Source organism: Rhinolophus sinicus, linkage group LG10, assembly GCF_036562045.2.
Source record: "Rhinolophus sinicus isolate RSC01 linkage group LG10, ASM3656204v1, whole genome shotgun sequence".
Lineage (NCBI taxonomy): Eukaryota > Metazoa > Chordata > Mammalia > Chiroptera > Rhinolophidae > Rhinolophus > Rhinolophus sinicus.
Genome location: NC_133759.1, coordinates 12828317 through 12851584, shown reverse-complemented (window position 1 = coordinate 12851584; position 23268 = coordinate 12828317). Strand labels below are relative to the sequence as shown.

The window sequence follows — 23268 nt, the reverse complement described above, 5'->3', positions numbered from 1 at the left end:
GAGGGAAGGCGGGAGCTGCCTGGCTGCAGCCGAGCCCCGCGGACCGATCCGCTGCAGTCTAGCGGAAACGCCTCCTTTTTTCAAAACAAAGAGCAGAAGCGGGTGGCGTGTGAGGCGCGCTGTGCTGGGGCCTCCTCGGATTGGCCCCTTCGGCCTAGGAGCTTCGGCAAGGTTGGGCGCCCATGGAGGGGAAGCCCCAGGAGCGGCTGAAGCTCGCGGTCACCTGGGCACCTCCGAAGGTCGCACAGGCCATGGAGAAGCTGCAGAGGGAATTGCAGGAGACCCTGGAAATGCTGTCCCCGCAGGAGCTGAGCAACTTCCGCGCCATCCTCAAGAAGCTAGACGAGGAGCCTCGCGTGAGTCCGGTGCAGCTGGAGCTGGAGGGTCGCCCCGCAGCGGGGCTGGCGGCTCTCCTCGCCAAGCACTACTACCTGGAGGCGCCGCGCGTCCTCGCCAAGGTGCTGAAGCAGCTGCCCCGCGCCGACCTGCTGCCGCGCTGGCAGAGCGACCCCACAGCCTGCAGCCGGGGTAAGCTCGGACACGACCCCGCGGCCCAGCAAGTCCTGGGCTGGGGCAGGGGGGAGGGCGGATACAAACGCGGGCGTTCTCGGGGAGCGTGGGGCTTGGTCCCGCCGCCTCGGGGTTCCCGGGCGGGTCCCCAGGGGGTGCTGGAAGCCCAGGTGAGCGGCGCGGGAAGGGGAGGGGTAATCAGAGCAAGGAGGATGCAGCCGTTGAGGGACCAAGTGGAACGGCGGCGAGAGGTGGGAGCCCGGGAGTAAGCGGGCAGGAGAGTCACCATTCCCAGGCTCGGATCCGAGTGTCCAGTGGAAGAGTAGCCATCAGGGTTCGTTTTGGGGTGGGCTCAGAAATCAGATTGATTCAGCAGACCTGAGATGCATTTTTGACAAGTACCTCCAAGTGATTATGATACGGGAGATTTTTAGATGCAGAGAAACCCAGTGTGGGAATGCCCTCTGCCACATCTCCAGTGGGTGTTTTTTTTTTGGGGGGGGGGGGTCCTCTTCTCCTTATACACCATTAGACCATTTGCTGTAAATCTGGGAATGTGGCTTAGGATCAAGAAATGCCTGTGTAACAGGTTGAAGGAGGTTAGGGCTTCCCCTACCCTCAATTTAGTAAGTGTATGTGTGTATACGGTATTTCGCCGTGTGTAATGCGCTGTCATGTATAATGTGAACCCACGTTTTTGACCCAAACTTTCAGGGGGGAAAATACCTTTCATTTTAATTTTTTAATTCAAATTTTTATTTGTTTACATTGAGGTATTTGTTTTTTGTATCATAAAGGAATTTTAGCATTTTTTTTTTAACACATTATGATACAAGAAATTTTATGTAGCACAAGAACAGATACAAGGTACCAGAAATTTTATGTTCCGGTACCAGATTTACGATATTTACCCATCACAGAAGGCCAAGAACTCTTCGTTGTTGCAAGTTCGTAGTAAGTTCAGCAAAACCGGTTATCATATTCCAGAGTATTATTTTGCATACAGATATCGGTATTGATTTCTAGAGTTACACTGTAAGCTCAGAAGCATAAATAAAAGAATTAAAAACGTTTATGTAGATACGGAATTAGTACTACCCATGTACAGTGCACATCCTTATTTTTCCCCTTCACCAATTTGGGCCAAAAAGTGTGCATTATACATGGCAAAAATACGGTAATATTTATTCATGGAGAGAAGCACTGAGGTAGACATTAAAATATACTCTTGATGGTCTGTGCTGTCAGCCTGCTTATGATCTCGTTGAGTTTTGAGTCGTGTAGCTGTTGCTGATTTTTGTCGATTTGTAATGAATGAGAACTACAGCCCACAAACGTGTCCTGTAGGCAGGCTACTGACCCCATTGAGCCTTTGATTCTCTGTTCCTTTACTGCACCTGTACAGGACTTCCCTTACCCCTCCCAGGTCAGTTGTTTATGTATCACATTTTTATCCCCATGTTAGACTGTGAGTCACTTGCTGTTAGCAAAGTGGTTTTTTCCTTTCTCAGAATCATCCAAACTATACAATGTCATGGCTACACACTGTAGGGACCCAGTAAGTATTTGAATTCAATACTAAGATATGATAAATAAAATAGGGTCTAGTGCCTTTAATTCATCTTTCCCTTTACTGATGTTGTGGTTTACTCTTCAGGAAGTGCATGTGCAGTAATATCAATTAGTCCCTGTCCTTTCTGGCTTGGGTCTTTCTGCCCCTGAACTTGATGGGGGGTGCTAAGAGAGATCTGTTTTAGGTTTTCAGACTCATGAGTTTGGGAGGGGGTGTTCCTAATCCAAGGAACCTGGTCTAAAATGAGATCCATTGAAGCCTGCTGGGCCCAAACATAAGAGATAATTGAATTTCTTCGGAGAGCTTCCGGTTAACAGGAACAACAGATCTTGATTGAAAAATGAAAAAAAAAATAATGCTCTTTTTCTGTTTTCTTTTTCATGAACCTTCATTATTCAGTGATCCCAACAAAAATTCTGAAGAGAAGTTTTGACTATGTGGAAAATGAATTGGTAAGCCTACCTCTGTGGTTGTCTGAAGTGGTCAGACCTCACTCCTTTCCGTTGTAACATAAAAGTGAAACAGGCAGTTAGAACGACTGTGCATGCATTAACCAACCAGAAGAACTAGGCACTGTTATTATTTCCATTTTACACATCAAAGAAAGTGAGACACTGGAGATAAAAGAATAGGGTGCATGGCCTTAGGCAACTACATCAATTGCTGGCTGCAGGGTTGATTTCTTTTTTTAAGTTTTATTATGGATATTTTAAACATACGCTAAAATAGAGAGAGGAGAAAAATGAATCTTCTAAACTTCAGCCCACCATATTTATCATCCTGCGTCAACAATTAGGAATATAATGACCAGTCTTATTTCATCTGCTCCCCACTCCTAATTCTTGTAAAGCAAGCAAATCCAGATATCATATCACTTTCATCTACATAAACTTTAGTGTGTATCTCTGAGAAAGACTTTTTTTCAAAACAAAACCGTTATGTCCTTAGTCTACCTCAAAAATCAATAACGAAAACAAAGTCCTTAGTCTTGGCAAAGATGCAGTTAGCATTCACGTTTCCTTAACTGGTTGCTATATCTTTCACAGTTGGTTTGTTTGCGTCAGAGTTCTGATTCAAACAAGGTCTACACAATTAAACTTGATTGGTTTGTCTCTTAAGTCTCTTAATTTATGATACTTCTCCCCTTTTTAACCTTTTCCAGTTATTTGTTGAAGAAACCAGGTTATTTGTCCTGTAGAATGTCCCACATTCTGGATTTTGATGACTGCAGCCTTGTGTTGTTGTTATTAATCATTTTCCTGTATCAGCTCTATTTTTTTAAACTGGTAGTTATGGATGTATATATATGTATATATGAATTTAATGAGGTTACCCTAGTAGTCCAAGTCTGAGAAAGGTATTTGAAAGAATTATAAACCAAGTCATGCCTCCTTCCCTCCTCCCCCACAACTGGTAAGAGAGGCAATCAGTTTTGTGCCCTGATCCTAACTGGGAAACCTCCCCATTAATCCCAGAAGAAACTCATCATTTCCTATACAGGTGACCCATGAACAACATGGGTTTGAATTGCACGGGTCCACTTATATCAGGATTGACCCACACAGTTCCTACCCATGTTGAAGGGTCAGCTGGCGGTTGGGAATCCGTAAATGTGAATGCTGAGGGCTGACTGCGCAGGTCGGTGTCCCTAAGCCCCGGGTGGTTCGAGGGTCACCAGTATATGGTGTATTTGGTTTTCTGAGTGTGGTTTGGTTTAAATATTGTTTCTTGGCTTTGCTGGAAAACAGGACCGTTATGACCTGAGTGGCAAGCGGAAGGCTTTCCTAATGTGTGTAAAAAAGGACAGGCCAGGGTCTGACCAGGACATCCGACAAATGGAAACCTGGCTTGGGAAGTGCCAGTTTGAAAGGACATTGTGCATCGATCCTGACAAAAAGGTAACAAATTAAAAACCAATGAAAAATTGTAGCTTGTATTATTTTCTCCCTTCCTTCCTGCCTTCCTTTTTTAAATGGGCTTTTACTACCTGGCAAGAACCAAGATCTACTGAGCAGTGACATGTATATCCTGATGAAATTTCATAATACTTTTGTAATCTTAAGTGTGTGATACCTCAGCTCTCCTTCCAGTCAAGCAGGACCTCTTGGGTTTTAGTCTGAGCTAGGGCTGTGCGGTTGAAGAGGGAAAGGAAACCCAAGAAGGTGTCTAGGCAAGGTGGGCAAGGAGGCCCAAGGAGAAGCTATGAGTCCAGACTGGGTAAGGTCCAGGGCATTTGGGAGCAGGGAAGACCAACGAAAAGAGATTTGAGAGGTCATCAGGAGGGTAGGCCAGAGGGATTACAGCAGCATCAGAGCCCATGGGCTTTGAAAAGTCCTTGTGGGACTTACTTGGAACCATATAAGGGGTTAGGGGAGAGGGGCACTCTGAGAGTCCTGGGCAGAATTGTATTGTGACTTAACTAGATGACACAGAAAAAATAAGATTGAAGAATAGTGGTGGTGGGTGGATTCCATTTTGATCTCTCTGACCCTAGCTCAATCATGGCCTAGACCTTCCCGTATTTTGGGATAATGACATAGGAAAGCCCTTCAAGTTTCCAGAAGTCACTGCTAATGAACATCAAGGAAAACATAGCAGTGTGAATGCAGTGTGGACTGCCAGAGTTGGAATCCTGTCTCTTGCTAGTTGTGTTACCTTCTCAACTGAGAGTGATTTTGTTCTCCCCCCGCCCCCCCCCCGCCCCCCCAGATGGCATTTGACAATGTCCGGAGACATTTTTGGTTGTCAAAACTGGAAGCCAGTGGGTAGAAGACAGTGATGTTGCTGTACATCCTGCAATGCCCAGGACAGCCCCCTATAGCAAAGAATTATCTGGCCCCAAATGTCAATAGTACAACAGTGTTAGAAACCCTGTCTTAAATTAATTGACTACTTTCTTATCTCTACAAGGGGGTGGGGGCGCGCTGATGATAGGAAATTATCATGTAGGGTTGTTGTGAGGATGAAATGAGGGTCTCTGTGTAAACTTTCTCAGAATAGTAGCTGACTTATAGTAACTGCTCAATTTTGATTTTATTATTTTAAAGCTAAAAACACACTTCTTCATTGTCCCCAAAGATTGTACCAGAATCTCTTCTATTGTACATAATATTTAATCAAGCCCCTTCCATTCAGATGTCAGACATTGTCAATGTTCTTTTGGTTGTTATTCTCTCAAAGGTCCAAAAGTGGTCTCTTTCTCTACATCCTGTCAACATTTATTTATAAACATGTAGTAATATTTACTAGCAAAAGTATTTCCGTTTTAAGTTTCATTTTCCATTTTTCCAGGTTATGAAGTTTCATTTTCACAGTTGGGCATCTTTTGACCACTTTTTTTCCGTCTGTAAATTAACTGTTTGTATCCTTTGGCCTTTTTCCTACTGGATTTTCTTTCTTTTATCTTATAGTTATTTCCTTGAATGTTATTCATTCGCAGAATATTGTGCAAATATTTTTCTCCTACCATGTTAGTTGCCTTTTGACTTGTGGTCTTAAGTCATATGGAAGTTTTGTGAATAAACTTGACAGTCTGTTTGTCAGCTTCTTGGTTTTGTGTCTTGATTAAACCCCAGTGCCTTCCCAACTTGGAAATTTTAAAATTAGTTTTTCTGTGATATTTTTATGGTTTAAGGTTTACCTTCTATGCTCTGGAATTTTATTTTTGGAACAGTGTGGTATAGGAGGTCTAACTATTTCCAGATGGATAGTCAGTGGTCTCAACATGTGTTGAATGATATGTCCTTCACCCACATGTTTGAAATTCCACCTTTATCATGGACTAAATTCCTGTGTATAGTACTTGGATTAATTTCTGGATTCTAAAATATTCCATTCATATATTTGTTTATATTTATGTCAGTATAGCACTGCTTTTTTTCACCATGATTTTATAGTACTATTTGATATCTGATAGGACCTGTCCCCCAATTATTATTATTATTATTATTATTATTATTATTTTTCCTTCTAAATTCTTGGCTATTCTTGATCATTATCTTTCATCTATGACCTTGAGACTCATCTGGTTAAGTTTTGTGGAAATTCTTTGGGATTTTGGTTGACATGACATTGAACTGAGATGAATTTGGAGTGAACTATAATAGCAAATTGATAGTATTGGCGGCATTGTAGTCAGAAACATTGACATATCATGGTTTGTTTATATTGCCTCTTCACTGAAGTTTATTTTATAGTTTTCTTTATTTAGGTAATGTGTATTCCTTGTTAGGTTTATTCCTAGGTATTTTAGTTTTATTATGACCACAAATGGGATCCTTTTTTCCATTATGTGGCTTAAATGATTATTGCTGGACAATTGGGGAAATATAGATCTCTGTAAATTAATTTTATATCTAGTCAACTTGATCTCTAGTTCTAATAGTTTTTTAGGTGACTTATTTTATATTTCTCAATAGTCATATTATCTGTAAATAATGAGTTTGGGCTCTTTGTTTCCAATATTTAAATTTCATTTAATTTTCACTTTACTTCATTGAGGTGGGTAGGATCTTTATTACATGTATGGGAGTAGTGATAGCAGCCATTCCTGCCTTCTCTTTTAATGGGATGGATTCTGATGACATTTACGGATAGATCCTGGCAGGTATATACTATTGGGTGGACTCCCCCACTCCCTTCCATTTCTACCTATTGAGAATATTAATTTTATAAAGTCACATTTTTATATATTAAAATAAGTTAATATAAAATTTAAATACATTAACCCTTTGGGGAACTATAATTCTGTTGTATTTTGTGGTAGAGAATCAGAAATGCCCTAATTTTGTCAAATAAGAACCAGGAACACAAGAAGAAGTCAGATGAATTCTGAGAGCAACCAAAAGGGAGTGACAAGTCAAGAAACTAATATTTATCTCATACTAATTCTGTTAGAAATGTAGGTATTTTCATATTTATCATCTGGATCACCTAGTAGTAAAGGGGACACCTCTAGCATTTCTGATTTTTCCCACCTTCAGTTCTTTATAATATATTATCCTGTATTACAGGGATTAATTGAGACACTAACAGTATTTCGTGATGGATTAAATGAAATTAAAGATGAAATTGCCTGTTGCCTTGTTACTCTTATGTCCCATGGAGAAAACGGCTTTATTAAAATGAAAAATGGTGACAAAGTCAGCTTGGAAGATGTTTTTGAAATGTTTAACAATAAAAATTGTCCAGCACTTCATGAGAAACCAAAGATCTTTATAATTCAGGCCTGCAGAGGAGGTAAGTAAAGAGTGCTTTGTAATAGCCATGTTTCTAGGGAATTCTCATATTGATGATTGAGGAAAGAAAGTAAGTCAGTTTAAAAAAATACATATGTGAATATTATATTTTAAATTAGAGGACCCTTAGATGACATAAATTCAGTTATGTAGTATACTGGGGACTTTGAGCTGGGAGGAAGGGATGGACAGAAAACTTACTTGGGTTAGAATAGCTAACTTAGGCCGAGGGATGGTCCTTCGTGAGGTGGGTCTGAGAGCCTCAAATTCTGAGACAGGCATGTGCAATTTCCAAGAGACATCCCACCATCCATGTGATTCCAGGTGGCTTGTGGGACTGACATCTGACTTATATAGCTTTTGTGGGTATTTCTCTTGTGGAGATACAAGCTTGTTGTGACTTTCATTCAGGGCTCCTGGTGTCAGTGATGTATTATTGTAGTTTGTATTTTCATTCCTCAAAAATAGAGAAAAAAGATAATGGGATTGAAACGGATGATGAACCCATGGAGTCAGATGACATATCAGAGAGGAGGAGGCTGCCCACCTTCAGCGACTATTTCATCATCTATCCCACCCAGCCGGGTAAGACGGTGAGGGTAGATGACCATGAACTACAGATTGTGCCAGAGGGTTTTGGTTATTGCTAATGATTTTTGAATCTTTAAAAAAAGTGATCCGTGCTTTACAAATTGACGTTTATAAGGAGAAATTTTCATTAACCCCTCCATCTCCCTTCAGAAAATGTTCCCATTTTCAGAAGGGCTGGTTGGCATCTTAACTGTGCATTTTTTCCACAAAGATACGAACCGCTTAGCAAAGTATCACATGGTAAATAAGATCATTGGCTCTCATGTGAAAAAGGTGTTGGCCCAAATGCTAGCTCTGCCACTTGCTATCTTTGAGAACTTCAGTAGTTTTTATCCTCTAGAGATATCAGTTTCTTCATATAAAATGAGACTGATAAATTTTACTTATGTCATTAGGATGTTATATAAATTATGTAATGCAGTTATTGCACTTATCATAGTGACGTGTAATAAATACCAAAAAAATTAGCTACTACTATTACTAACATTATGCAAATAACATTGTTATTACTAATACTATTACTAATAATAAGTTAAAGTCTAAAACAATCTTGTGTGCTGGATGGACTTGATTCACTCATGAGGGGAAACCGGAAAATGTAGAGAAGATAGTAAGTAGTAAATGGTCAAGGACATATATTTAATTGGTTTTCCCTTGACCTTCTTCAAGAAGGATTAAGGTAGTTTACAAATGCGCAATGCAAGATAAAATGTTAGTGAAAAAATGGAACCAAAGGAAAATAAGGGCAGTAATGAAATATACTTAATGGTGAGACATTAAAAATTTCCTCATTTGTGGTGGCCAGTTAGCTCAGTTGGTTAGAGCGTGGTGCCAATAACACCAAGGTTGCCGATGTGATCCCCGCATGGGCCACTGTGAGCTGCGCCCTCCTTAAAAAGAAAACAGGGCCAGCCCGGTGGCTCGGGCGGTTGGAGCTCCATGCTCCTGGCTTCGAGGGCTGCCGGTTCGATTCCCACATGGGCCAGTGGGCTCTCAACCACAAGGTTGCCGGTTCAACTTCTCAGGTCCTGCAAGGGATGGTGGGCAGCGCCCCCTGCAACTAAGATTGAACACAGCACCTTGAGTTGAGCTGCCGCTGAGCTCCCGGATTGCTCGGTTGGTTGCAGCGCGTCCTCTCAACCACAAGGTTGCAGGTTCGACTCCCGCAGGGGATGGTGGGCTGTGCCCCCTGCAACTAGAAGACTGCGGCTGGACCTGGGGCTGGGCTGCGCCCTCCACGACTGGGACTGGAGGGAGAACAGCTTGACTTGGGGAAAAAGAAGAAGGCCTGGGGGGTGCACACTGTCCCCCAATAAAGTCCTGTTCCCCTTCCCCAATAAAATCTTTTAAAAAAAGAAAACAAAAATTCTCCATTAAAAGTTAGATGTAAAATTCCTGTCTTTGAGGAGCTTTTGAGATCTTGCTTCCCAGCATATGTTGTCAGTTTGGCTCAGATAAGCTCTTATAAAAATTAGAAAGAAAAAAAAAGATTCCACTCCTTGGTTATTTACCCAAGATGCTTGCACATTGCTTTATGTGAAATAGTCAAAAATTCGAAAAGCCCAAATGACCATCAACAGGTGAATGGATAAGCAAATCATGGTATATCATACATGGAATACTCCTCGGTCATAAGAAATGAGCTCTTGATACAAGCGACAACATAGAGGAAGCTCAGAATAGTATGCTGACTGAAAGAAACCAGATAAAGTACATACTGTGGGATTCTGTGTATATAAAATGATAGAAAATGCAGACCAATCTGTACATAGTGACAGAAGGCAAATCGGTGGTGTAGGGGATGGAGGATGGAGTGGGAGGAAAGGATTACAAAGGGACAAAGGACACTGGGAGGCTGATTAGAATGTTCATTATCTTTACTGTGGTGATGGTTTCATGGAAGTTTACATATGTCAAAACTTATTAAATTGTACACTTAAGTACATATAGATGATTGCCAGTTATCAATTATACTTTAATAAAGCTGTAAGATTTTTTAAAAGTTAGTTGTGAGACAAGCATGCCCACTATCACCACCACTATCTCACACGGCAGGGGTGGTCCTAGCTAATGCATTAACGTAAGAGAAAGGGGTAAGGATCAGTATTCTAGAAATTAATAATTTGTATACAGTAACAATGATAAATTAGAACATATAATAGAAAATAAAAAGATACCACATTATTTCTCTTGCTTTAGTGAATCATGCCTAGGAATGACTAATAAAAGATGAACAAGAACTTTATTGGAGAAAATAACAATACCTGAATAAAGAATGAGAAATACCATGCTCATGGATGGGAAACTTCAATATCATAGAAATGTCAGTTTTTTCCAAATTAATCTATAAATTGAATTCCAACATGTTTTTTTCTTTTTTCATGGAATGTGACAAACTAATCACAAAATTATTATGGAATAATTAAGGGTGAAGACAAAGAACCTCGTGCTCCAATATTGCCGAATGAATGAATTTTACAACTACATCCTAGCCTATATATGTTTGAAGGCTAGAGATTCAGTAATGATTGAAAGATTAAAAACTCTCTGTCTCCACTGAGTTTTATGTTCTAGGTGGGGAGAGACAGACAATAAACACATAGAGAAAATAGATATTGTGTTCCTTTATGATTGCATTTGTATGCAGTTCAAAAATAGGCAAAACTAATCCGTGGTGTTGGAAGTCAGCATACTGCAGAGTGTTTGGAGTGGTAATGATCAGAACGGGCAAGTGGGGACTTCTGGAGTGCTGGTACCATCTTGTTTACTGATGAGAGTGCCAGTTATGTGGGTGTGTGTGCTCTATGAAAATATATTGAGCTATTATATGCTCTTAGGCTTTGCACATTTTTCCATATGATGGGTACCCTTCAATGAAAAGTTTACCAAAAATAAAATATGTTAGATGGTGGTAAGTGCTACAGAGAAAAATAATGCAGGAATGGGATAGAGAGTGTTGAGGGGTAGGAGTGGAGATTGCAGTTTTAAAATGAGATGTATAGAGATGTTTCTGAGAAGAATCAACAAAAGTTTCTACACAAGAATCAACTGAGAATCAGCTTCTCAGTTGATGCTTGTGTAGAAACTTGAAGGACATGAGAGTGAGCTGTGCAGATGTTTGAGAGAATGTGTCTTGTAAAATATGAGTACTAGGTATAAAGGAATAACAAAAACTATCAGCCTAGGTACAGACAAATAGACCATTGGGATGGAATAGAGAACTGAGAGGTAGAATTAATGTACAGGAAAGGTAGATACACAACAAGGAAGCCATTACTAATCAATGGTGAAAGCATGGACCCTTCAATAAATTGTTCAGGGTGGGGGTGGGGGGGTTGCTTCTCAATGGGGGCAAAAAAGTTTATTTGCAAATTTTTTTTGGCACAGTTCATTGTATCTTTAATCATGTGAAAGCTCTAATCTATAGTTCTTTTGCCTTTTTTATCTTTAATATTTGTGGCTTCTTTAATTCTTGATGAGTTTTACCAGTGGTTTATTTATTTGTTTAATATCCCATTTTTAGTTTTGTTAATCCTCTCTAGTATTATGTTTGTTTTTTATTTCATTAATTTTTGGCTCATATTTCCATTTTTTTCTCCATTTTGGGGCGGGGGGTTATTCTATTCTTTCCAACTATTTCACTTAGGTACTTGACTCATTATTTTATATCTTTTCAAAAATACAAGAAATTTTAAAGCTATAATTCTGCTCTAAGTAGTGCTTTTACTATATTACTTGCATTTTAATGTGTAACATTTTTGTCTTTCAATTCTAAGAATTCTTAACTTTCCATTATTTTTTTTTACCTATTAGTTATTTAGAAATATGTCTCTAAATTTCTGGTGTTGAAATTTTAAAATTAATCCTTTTGTTATTGATATCTAATTTATGTGTGCTATGAACTGAGAAAGACTATGGACTATGATATCAATTTGAAATCTGTTGAGATTTGATGATTTATGTCTTGGTCTGTAGTAAATTTTTTTTTTTTTTTTTTTAAGATTTTATTGGGGAACGGGAACAGGACTTTATTGGGGAACAGTGTGTACTTCCAGGACTTTTTTCCAAGTCAAGTTGTTGTCCTTTCAATCTTAGTTGTGGAGGGCGCAGCTCAGCTCCAGGTCCAGTTGCCGTTGCTAGTTGCAGGGGGCGCTGCCCACCATCCCTTGCGGGACTCGAGGAATTGAACCGGCAACCTTGTGGTTGAGAGCCCACTGGCCCATGTGGGAATCGAACCAGCAGCCTTCGGCGTTAGGAGCACGGAGCTCTAACCACCTGAGCCACCGGGCCGGCCCAGTAGTAAATTTTTTAATAGCTATCAGATTACCATAAATATTCTATATAAGTTTAAGAATATGTAGTCTCCACTTATTGAGTTCAGGGTGTATGCATTTCTATTAAGCTTAATTGTGTTTGTTGTTCAAATGTTTTATGTCTCTACTAAATTTGTCTGCTTGACCTGCCAGTAATTGAGGTTGTGTCTTTATTAATATGTCATGTTATCGTGGTGGATTTGTCGGTTTCTTCTGCATTTTCTATTGTTTATTTTTGCTTATATAGGTATTTTGAGGCAACTTTAATAGAGCATAATTTTAGAATTGTTACACTTTTTGGTAAAATAAATATTTTTTGTCATTGTTTAGCAAATCTACTGTCCCAAAAAGTGCTTTTTGGTATAATTTATTTTGTGTGATACTAATAGAGACACCCCAATATCCGTTTAGTCTGTATTTTCCTGTTATATCTCCTTCAGATCTTTTTCTATTAATTTTTCTGGGCTCTGATATTTTAGACTTTAAAAAAAATATGTAGCTGGATTTTGTTTTTTAATCCAGTCTGACATTATCAATCTTTTTACTGCTTAGTTAGGACAATTTATTGTGACTATTGATATATTTGCACTTTTGTCATTTTACTTTATGCTATTTGTCCTATTTTTCTTTGCTTCCCCCACTCCTTTATGCTCTTGTTTTTCATTGAGTATGAGTTTAGTTATTCTTACATTTTCTCCTCCTACTGACTTGATGGATTCCATATCTTTTCTTCTCATGGTTACCTGTGAAATTTTATACATGTGTACTTACTTGAGAGTTAATAAAAAGGCTTATTTTTACTCACTGATGATAAAAGGAATGTTAGAACATTAATTCTCATCACCTCCTTGCACACTTGAGTGCTACTTTTGTTTAACATTTATTTCTGTTACTTAATTCTCCTTTCCCCTGATTTTCTTCTGAATTAAGACATTAACACATTTTTATCAAATATGTTGGCATACACTAGGGTGGCAAGCACTATTCTAGGTAATGCCTATTCCTATTTTAAAACTTCACAAATTAGAACATTATTGTAATATTTAACACTGTCTGTATTTGTGTTTACCATTTTTTTTGTTCTCTATTACTTCCTGAATCTCAGACCATTTTTCTGGGATTGTTTTCTTTTTTCCTGAAGTATATCCTTTAGTAATTTAAGGAAGATTTATAGGTGGTAAATTCATTTTATACCCAAATCTGGCTATTTGACAATATCTTTGCTTGTTCCTTCTTGTGATTCCATCTTTTCTTTCTTTCAACATTTCAGGCACAGTTATTTTATTTTTGTACCCAAGTAGCCAATAGATTATTAGCTTTAAACTTAGCATTTATATCCTAACTACTTTTTTAAATGGAACTCTATTTTTCTTGGCCTAGGAGCACTGTGCAAAAGTTACTGAGATGCTAAGGCTACCGTGAACTGAGAAAGTCTTGAGACCTCCGCCTTTCCGTATGTGTATACCTGGGATAGGGTGACCAACTGTCCCAGTTTGCCAGAGATTGAGGGGTTTCCTGGTATACTGGACTTTTCAATGTTAAAACTGGGCGAGTGGGCAAAGCTGGACGAGTTGGTCACTCTAACGAGGGTGCTCCTTTGAAAGTTTACAGGAGGGAGAACTGAAGTGGAGGAGGCGCTAACGTCACTGGGAATGGTATACAGTCATGGGCTGCTTAAGGACCGGGCACACTTTCTGTGACATGCATCATTAGGCAATGACGTTGACCATCATAGAATGCACTGACGCAAACATAAGTAATAGAACCTACTACACACGTAAGCTATGTGGTAGCTAGAGCCTATTGCTCTGTCGGGGAAGAAAAATAATTTCCCTTGACCCTTCTGGGTTCTTGGTTGAGACAGCCCTGTAATCAAACACAGACTAACGGGGGAAAACAAAAGTTTCATAACATGTATACCTTTTGTATGCATGAGAGAGACCCAGGAAAACTGAGTAATTCACCAAAATGGCTGAAGCCACCACCTTAAATACCATTTTCAGCTGAAGACAGAAGATGTTGGTGCTGGGGGGAGCCAGTGATGGGAGGTTACAAGGAAAAGCACAGTAAACAAGGGTAAATCTATTATGCAGATTTAAATCATTGCCTTCTCCTCTGATAAGAGTTTCTAGAGATTTAGGTTCATTCTTCTCTTTCGAATACAAAGAGGGAGACACCCTTATAAATGGAGATTTCCCTTACAAATGTGAATGTCTTTTACAAAGGATAACTTCTGCTTGGTTTTCAGAGCTTCTCCCATGTTTCTGCTGCTTAAAATTAACCTGCCTAAAATAATCCTATGCCAAACAGACATATTCTGTTCCAACACAGCTCCTAGACTGTAGAGCATGTTATTGTACTGAATACTGTATGCAATTGTAACACAGTGGTATTTGTGTAATATGTTGTGCCAGGACCTTACAATGGCTATGATGTCACTAGGCGATAGGACCTTTTCAGCTCCATTATAATCTTACGGGACCACCGTTGTATATGTGGCCTGTCGTTGACTGAAACTTGTTATGTGGCACATGACTATTCATACAGTAGAACCATGCAGCAGGTGAAAAGATTCATCATGGGGAAGTTTTAAATGTAATGCTAAGGAACAAAATTCAACTGAGTAAATTTGAAGATCTAATTGGCTTTATTATGTGAGTCACAAACTGGGCAGCATCCTACCTAGCAACTAGAAGGGCAATCTGAGGGTTTGTACAAAATGGAAGTTTTTTTATAGGAAGAAGGGTGGGGCAAGAGAGTTATTAACAAATTAAGAAAAGATTACTTTGGGGCTAGGATATCTTTTGAGGGAGAGGGGAAGAGAATGGGAAGGGATTTTTATCATGCAGATTGCTTCTTTCCAAGGCGGATGGAGAGGGCCCATGTGACAGATTTATTTATTGGTGCTTGACCAGAAAATTCCAGACTGGTTGATTAAAATTCCAGACTGGGAGAGGTTGAAACTGCAGCTATATGCGTAGATAGAGGGTCAAGCTTTGTGATACGGTGATTCTAACTCAGATTTACTCTAAGAGGGGCAATACTGAAATTTCCTTACACAGATATATTCTGTGGATTCTTTTACAACACTACAGAGGTATAATTAAAATATAAATTGTGTATATTTCAGGTAAACAATTTGAAGAGAAATAAATATACCCTCGTGACACCATCGTGATACTCAAAATAAGCAAATATTTCCTCATGTTCTGGTTCATTCCCATCCCTAGGTCACCACAGATCTGCTCTCTTACCACCGATCAGATTACATTTTTTTCTGGGAATTTTATAGAACCAGAATTACACAGTATGTTTGGGTTTGTCTGTTTGTTTTTGGCCTGTCTTCTTCCACACAGCATAATGGTTTTGTGATTCACCCATGTTGTTTTATATATCAGTAGTTCATTCCCTTTTATTCTTGAGTAGTATTCAGTTGTATGGATATAACAATTTGTTTATCCTTTCACTTGTATAACATTTGAGTTGTTTCTAGTTTTCAGTTATTACAAATAAAGCTGCTATGAACAAATGTGTGCAAATCTTGGGGGCATATGTTTTTGTTTTCCTTGGGTAAATACCAAGAAGTGGAATGACTGGTTCACACAGTAGGTACATGTTTAACTTTTAAAGAAACTGCCAAATTATTTTCCAAAGTGGTTGCACCATTTTATACTCCCATCATCAGTGTCCGAGAGTTTCAGTTGCTCCATATCCTCATTAACACTTGGTATGATCTGTTTTTTAAATTTTTAGACAATCTAATGGGTGTATAATAGTATCACCTTGTGGTTTTAATTTGCATTTCCTGAAAGACTAATAATGATGATGATTCATGTGCCTTTTGGCCATTCTTTTCTCCAATTTTATATTTTTTGTTTGTTAATTTGTAAGAGTTCTTTACATATTCTGAATACAAGTCATTTCTCTAGTATGTGTTACAAATATTTTCTCCCAATCTGTGGCTTGTTTTCCATTTTCTTAACAATGTCTTTCATAAATCAAAAGTTCTAAATTTTGATTAAGTCCAATTTATCACAATTTTTTGTTATGGTTTATGTTTTTTGTGTTCTAAGAAACCTTTGCCTACACTGAAGTTGCAAAGATGTCCTATATTTTTTCATTTCCAACCCAGATTTATATTGAGGGGTGCAATTTTGATATTTCCATTGAATTTCCACATTAAACAGACATGTTTTATGCTTTTTATTCTAATAATAATTTCAATAATTAAACTTTTGAGGACCCTAAAATAAATTCCATATGGAATATTTAGGGGTATTCAGCTTAAAATACTATAGTAAAAGCAATAAAAATATAGAAGGATACAATGAAGCAAATGGCAAAATGATGATAACTTGAATCAGAAGGATGACTATATGAGGGCCTGTTAAATTTTGCTTTTTTATTTTTGTGTATATTTGAAAACTTTTGTTTAAAAAAATGCATGTTAAAAAGAACGCTCTATTGATAGGTTTTTGTCACACGAGTCCCTTGTGAGGCTCAGGTGCTTCCTCTGTTTGTGCCCGTGTCTGTTATGGCCCCAGACACACTCCTGCTAATGCAAGAGTATTTTTGTACTCTCAGTTCAAAGTTATTTTCTGGATTTTAACTGTGGGTAAAAGAACAATTGAGCTGCAAGTAGAGGAAGAAAATGGACCAGATGTTCTTGTTCTTTGTAGATCATGTTGCTTTACGTCATTCCCGCAATGGCTCTGTGATGATAGCAGCAATGATTGACGTCTTTCAACAGTATGGAAATAAGTGTCACATCGTTGACTTTTTCACCAAAGTAAGTAAATTCCAAGTGACCACGTTCTCTCTGAAGCTAATGCACTTGACAACATTTTCCTGAGGAGACCGACGTTAGCCATGAAAACATGAGAGAGACTGAAAAGTTGCTTGAAAACTGTGGGCTGATTGTGAGTTTAGAGGACTGTGGCTGCATTGTTCAGAAGACACAGTTGAGCCAGATACCAAGGAAAACTGATAGTGACACTTTCTGTTCATTGGTAATATGTGTGAGTGGCCTATTGGATGAGCTTTGTAGTTGCTACTTGCTCTATAGTTCTGTCATTGCAGTTGGCTTCGGCCTGACTCAACTGGGAGAGGGGAAGACCTGAGGGCTTCCTTAAGGGCTGACACTGGCTCGCTTGTGTCTCCCCACTTTTTGTAGCCTGTGGTCAATGTTCACTGGATGAATGAGTGGCCAGGAATTGTAGCAGATTTATACACAAATTGTAGTTTGGACAATGGTCTGATTATAGTGGTTTATTATAGCAGGATTGAAGAGTAATTTTCTTCTTAATCTGGGATTTTTACCCTCAAAGAGAGCTAATTAGGAAAAGCTATAAATGAACACAGTAACAGCAATACTAATATCTGTGGCATGGCTCACTGTGCCAGTTCCTGTTCTCTGTGCTTTACAGATATTAATCCACTTAGCACCCCCAACAACCTCACAGGTAGGTACTGGGATTTGCATCCACTATCACTGATGGAGAGCTAGTAAGTGGCGGAGTTGTCATTCCAGGCCAGACAGAATACTTCTAGCATTCATGCCCTAATCACAATTAAGTGTTACTGTGTTTTGCCGTGTAGAATGTGCTCCCGTGTATAATGTGCACCCATGTTTTTGGCTCAAACTTTCAGGAGAAAAGAAATCTTTCATTTTAATTTTTTAATTCAAATTTTTATTTACATTTAACACTTGTTTTTTGTAAAGGAATTATTAGCATTTTAGCTATTATTATAAAGGAATTTTAGCATTTATTTTTAACATATGGTACAAGAAATTTTATGTACCGATACCAAATTTATGTCATTTATGCATCATACAAGGCCAAGAACTCTTCGTCATGGCAAGTTTGTCCTAAATTCAGCAAAACCAATTATCATATTCCAGGGTATTATTTTGTATAGGATATAGTTATTGATTTCTAGAGTTACACTTTTAACTCATAAGCATAAATAAAAGAATTTAAAACATTTATATAGATATGGAATTAGTACTACCCATCTATAATGTGCATCCTTATTTTTCCCTCACAAATTTGGGCAAAAAGGTGTGCATTATACACGGCAAAATACGGTAATTACTCCTCACTTCTCTCCAAGGGATGGTAACTGTTTTTATTTCTTAAAAAAAATTAATGTTAATACTTTACATATGATGCTTAACAGCTTTCAAAACTCTTTTTTTACATGATTTAGGTAAGCTGTTGGGAAAAATGTTAAAGGGACAATTTTGACAGTCATTCCAACCATTTTCCCAAATGTCTCATATTGCTCAATTTCTCTCTTTAAGAAAATAGAGATTTCTTGTCAGCATCTCAGGAATGTGTAACAACAATAAAGTTTTAAGTGACTGTAAATAGAAATCCACTCAGTTAATGCTAACTGAAAACTGTTCTGCTGACTAATGTTCATTAAGTCTTTATTGAACACTCTTCAGTGTTAAAGCACTTGTTGAGTAGACACTGGTGAGAAAAAGTCTGGAGATGAGCATGAGGTGGCCTTTGCATTAAAGTTGCAGTAAGATAGCAGCTAACGTGCTTATAATCAATCCTGGAATTGTAGAGCTGTTGGATACTTTGGATATAATATAATTCAACTCTTTCATCTTACCACAAGTTACCACGGTTCAGGAAGGGTTAATACCTGGTTTAATATTACCCAGGGCAAGCTTGAGACTGAACCCAGGTGTCTGTGGACTCTTGAATACAGTGCTTTTCCATCCCACTGTGGTGTTGGGATATCTGCTTATTATAATGTTTGCATTGTTTTCCTGGTGGGGTCAGAATTTTGCCATCTCATCCTGTGGAGTTTACTAAAAGGCTTTTGCTCAGGGCTGTTACATTCTTTTGGACAGTTTGTGCTTTTCTCTTGCAGGTGAATAACAAAGTGGTGCACGCTGAATTTTATCTACATGAAGAACCAATAAAAGTGTCACTTGTAATGGAATCGACTCTAACTAGATCCGTGTACTTTTGATATCGGGAAGATTTAAAAATAAGGACTGCTTCATAGTCGACTTTGTAAAGAACTGGGAGGCTTTGTAGTATAGTGCTAATGGTTGTCACTTTGCATTATTTCTGTCACTAGTTATATTTCTCCAATTTGTTTCCTATACATATATACATATGTCTTTCTAAGATTTAACTACTTGTTTGGAACTTGTAAATAATTTGACTTTTTTTTTTTTTAATTGGGGTAGGGGAACAGGACTTTATTGGGGAACAGTGTGTACTTCCAGGCCTTTTTTTTTTTTTTTTTTCCAAGTCAAGTTTTTGTCCTTTCAATCTTAGTTGTGGAGGGTTCTGTTCAGCTTCAAGTTGCTCTTTCAGTCTTAGTTGTGGAGGGCGCAGCTCAGCTCCAGGTCCAGTTGCCGTTGCTAGTTGCAGGGGGCACAGCCCACCATCCCTTGCGGGAGTCGAACCGGCAACCTTGTGGTTGAGAGGACATGCTCCAACCAACTGAGCCACCCGGGAGCTCAGCGGCAGCTCAGCTCAAGGTGCCGTGTTCAATCTTAGTTGCAGGGGGCAGAGCCCACCATCCCTTGCGGGACTCGGGACCGAGGAGTTGAACCGGCAACCTTGTGGTTGAGAGCCCACTGGCCCATGTGGGAATCGAACCGGCAGCCTTCGGAGTTAGGAGCATGGAGCTCTAACCGCCTGAGCCACCGGGCCGGCCCTGACTTTTTTTTAAAGATCACTGTTTACTGAAATTTTTTTTTCCTAAACTGTTATCAAAACATGGAGGTCCAGCTCTATGTATGTACTATTTTTATCATGTGCGTCTCTTGTTATTACCCCCCTTCCTTTCCCATCTCGATCTGAAGCCTCATTTCCTTGGCTTCGTATTCAAGAACTATCTTTATGTGGTCTTGTCCCCTAGGTCGCCTTATTTCCCCTGCATTGTTGTCTGCAGGCAGACCGATCTCCTTTTCCACTCTATGCCATCCTCAAGTCTTATCTAGGTGTCTGTGCTTGTACTTGGTGCCCGTGATGCCTTCCTGTTTTCACCCCCATCCATTCCCCAGCTTCCTTCTTGCTGCCTCAGTACCTTTGAACGGCAGGTTTCACTGTCTGGAACACTCTGTTCCACCCCAGGTAGATAAGTCCATTCCATCCTTCACAGTTTGGTTCAAGCATCACCTGCACAGGAAAGCTTTCCACAACCCCTCATGCTAGGTCAGCTCTTTCTAAGTGTTCAGAGACCCTACACTTTTCTTCTGTAGCATTTAGCACTACTGTACTTAAATGACCATGTAGTGGCTGTTTAATCTCTCTCCACTTCAGTTGTAACAACCAGCCATCTGTGCTGTTTATTAGTGTATCCCAGCTTCCACCTGTGCCTTAAGACACAGAGAAGCCCTGTCATAAATGTTTAGCAAATTCCTGTCTTTTCATTATTTCATCCATTCCTCAGACCTTACCTCATGACATCGGTGCATATCAAGCCACCTGCGAGTCAACCCCACCTGCTTGCCTGTCCCATGGACATTTTAATGGAACAAGTTGGAAGTTAACCTGTTTCCCCTAAATCTCTGTATAAAACCCATACCATTGTTAATAATCCTTTGACTCCCCACTGCCTGCAGAATATTCTCGATTCCCTTAGGAGAATATTCCAAGTCCTTCTCTGTCAGGCTTTAACCTGAAGTACCTGTGTACTGTTTGGGTCTTGGCCATACCAGGTGATTTGCCCTTCCCTCCGTAATCCCCTCTCGCAGAATTGGGCTTGTGGATTAATGAATGTTGGCTGAACACTTTTGGATATGTTATCACATCATAGTTCACTCTCTCTGCCTGAAATGCCCTTTGTTCTCACGGTGTGCTTCTTCTATACCCTCAATTCTTCAAGATGCAAGTTGGGTTCTATCCCACTATAAAGAAAACCTGTATGTAGACCAGTGTTTTTAGAGAAACAAGCTGTGGACTGAGCATGAATTTTAATTGTAATTATAATTATGCTCTAACTTTTTCTGTATCTTTGGACTATATTTGGACCTCGGTTTCCCCATCTGTTTAAAAGGAGATTTGGCTCAGCTGACTGAGAACTCATCCAACTCGACCTGTGAATTCTGACTTCTTATGAACATTCTGCAGATGTGGCTATTCCTTCAACCTCAGGATTCAAGCTAGCAGCTGCGTAAGACTCTTGCACCTGTGTGAGGATACAGGTGTTTGGTGAGAACGGTCTGAAGATTGAGGGCCAAATTGAAGTAACACAGAATCTCCAGGCCTGTCTCCATTTCAGGGATAATTGTGTCCTTTGTAGTTAATGTTATTTCTTAAGTATATGTGATTTAATTTTTAAGCCTTTGACTTCTGATATTTAATATGTAACTTTTTTTTTTTTTATAGACCATTAAAATGTCTCCTTGGTTCATAAAATATCAGGTGAGCCTTCTCCATTCACTTGCATCTGCAGGATTTCCAGGCTCAGGGGCTCGTTTTAGGGGGATGGCATCAGCTGAAACATCAATAGCTATTTCCTGGGAGAGGTGAAGTGACATGTTCACAGTCACAGTTAGCTGGGATTCTAGTGCATGAACAAATACACGGACAAAGTACCAAGTGACAGAGAAAGTTATAAGACAGAATGTTTTCATTGGACAGAAGGGACCATGCCATTTAACTGAAGAAATAAGAACTTTGGGACAAAGGAGGGAAAAGTGATTTTGGAACATTGCTTAGGCCACTACAGAGGACTTGGGATAACTGGATACCAGGCAAACAGGGGACGAGGAACAAGAAGTCTGGTCAGATAGGGAGGTGGGAAGATGCCCAAGATGAACTCGATGTCTGGGGCTAGTTCCTCTCTCAACTTCAAATCAGAACAGGGCTCTCTTAGCCACCCATGTGAAGTGTAGTCCAAAAAAACTACAGTCCCTAGCACAATTTTATATTTAAAAAAAAAAATTTAAGCTCAGTTTTCTAAATACAAACCCCAGAAACCAAAGTTTCCAAAAGGAAGGCTCTGAGATTTTTATCAAAAGTGGGCATGAATAAAAAATGGTGGAGAAACTTGTGCAGAGGACCAGGAGGCTGCGAGATGGGGAGGTGGACAGCAGGCTGGGAGCTACAGCCATTCTTTGACAAGTGCCTCTTAGGCCAAAGGCTCTCACCGTGGCTTGCTCTCCCTACTGTACGTTTTTCATCTTTGGACTTTTCTCAACTCATTTCTTCACCAAGAATTTTCACCATGCAGATCAGTTCTTAAGGACAAAGTTATTTTGTAGGAAAAGGTCTTGTGGAGAAACAAACACCTAAACATAATTACTGTGCATGCCCTGATGGTCCTAATGGAAATATTCTCAAAACTCTGGTGCATAGGGGAGGAAGCTGCTGTTATGGTTTGGTATTGTTCTAGAAGGCTCTCCAGAGAAGTCCTGCAGCGACAGAAAACTGTCCATAAAAGCCAGCCATTCAGTCTCCATATAGCTATTTTGAAGTCTTCCCTTTTTTTGAGAGCCAAAATGTCTCCAGGTGTTTTCAGCAAAGATGCTGAAAGCCATGACTAAGTTCATGTTTTTTCCATGTCAGCTCTTCGTTTAAACGCGGTGGGGTATTGTTTTGTCAATTTAAAAACAATCTGGTCCTTACAGGAAATTTAAAAAATACTGAAAAATGAGGGAGAAAAACCCACCGTTTTCTGTACTTGTGTATCACAGTGGTTCTCATCCCGGCTGCACATTAAAACTATCTAGGGAGCTATTTTTTAAAAATCAGATTTTCTGGTTTGGGATTGGGCATCTTTGAAAGCTCTGCAAGTGATTCTAAGCGCAGCTGGCTTTGAAACCTATTGTATAATTATGAATAATTTGGCTACTTATTTACAATCATCTTTAACACATAGGGCTTTTAGTTTTTAAAATAATCGCCCTCTCATCCTGTAACTCTTTTTTGTACCATAGAATTTTATTTTTGAATAGCTGTATAGTATTGTATCGATGGAATACATTTTTACTAACGAATCTATTGAATATTGTAATTTTTTTATATACTAATAAAGATTCTCACGCATCTGTGCAGTCTTGTCC

The 23268-nt window shown here is 39.2% G+C and overlaps 1 protein-coding gene across 3 annotated transcripts; it reads left to right on the top strand.

Annotated features, from left to right (window-relative positions):
- On the top strand, positions 1 to 23251 carry LOC109445320 (caspase-14). 3 transcript variants are annotated; one of them, XM_019727586.2, is made up of 7 exons: positions 1 to 528; positions 2483 to 2535; positions 3832 to 3981; positions 7096 to 7321; positions 7789 to 7905; positions 16904 to 17013; positions 19113 to 23251. In XM_019727586.2, exons 1-7 carry the CDS (start codon positions 183 to 185, stop codon positions 19212 to 19214), a joined length of 1104 nt encoding a protein of 367 aa, XP_019583145.2. In that variant the 5' UTR covers positions 1 to 182; the 3' UTR covers positions 19215 to 23251. The 3 variants fall into 3 exon arrangements, with proteins under 3 accessions (XP_019583145.2, XP_074168686.1, XP_074168687.1); XM_074312585.1 differs by lacking the exons at positions 16904 to 17013; positions 19113 to 23251 and adding an exon at positions 13605 to 16897; XM_074312586.1 differs by lacking the exons at positions 16904 to 17013; positions 19113 to 23251 and adding an exon at positions 10111 to 11230.
- The last annotated feature ends 17 nt before the right edge of the window (positions 23252 to 23268 follow it).

What these genes read in the sequence shown, in the direction of transcription:
- LOC109445320 (XM_019727586.2), top strand. Translation starts at nt 183, where the DNA reads ATGGAGGGGAAGCCCCAGGAGCGGCTGAAGCTCGCGGTCACCTGGGCA. An exon ending in CCCCACAGCCTGCAGCCGGG is followed by an intron (nt 529 to 2,482) that starts GTAAGCTCGGAC and finishes TTCATTATTCAG; the next exon opens with TGATCCCAACAAAAATTCTG. An exon ending in TCGTTGACTTTTTCACCAAA is followed by an intron (nt 17,014 to 19,112) that starts GTAAGTAAATTC and finishes TTTCTCTTGCAG; the next exon opens with GTGAATAACAAAGTGGTGCA.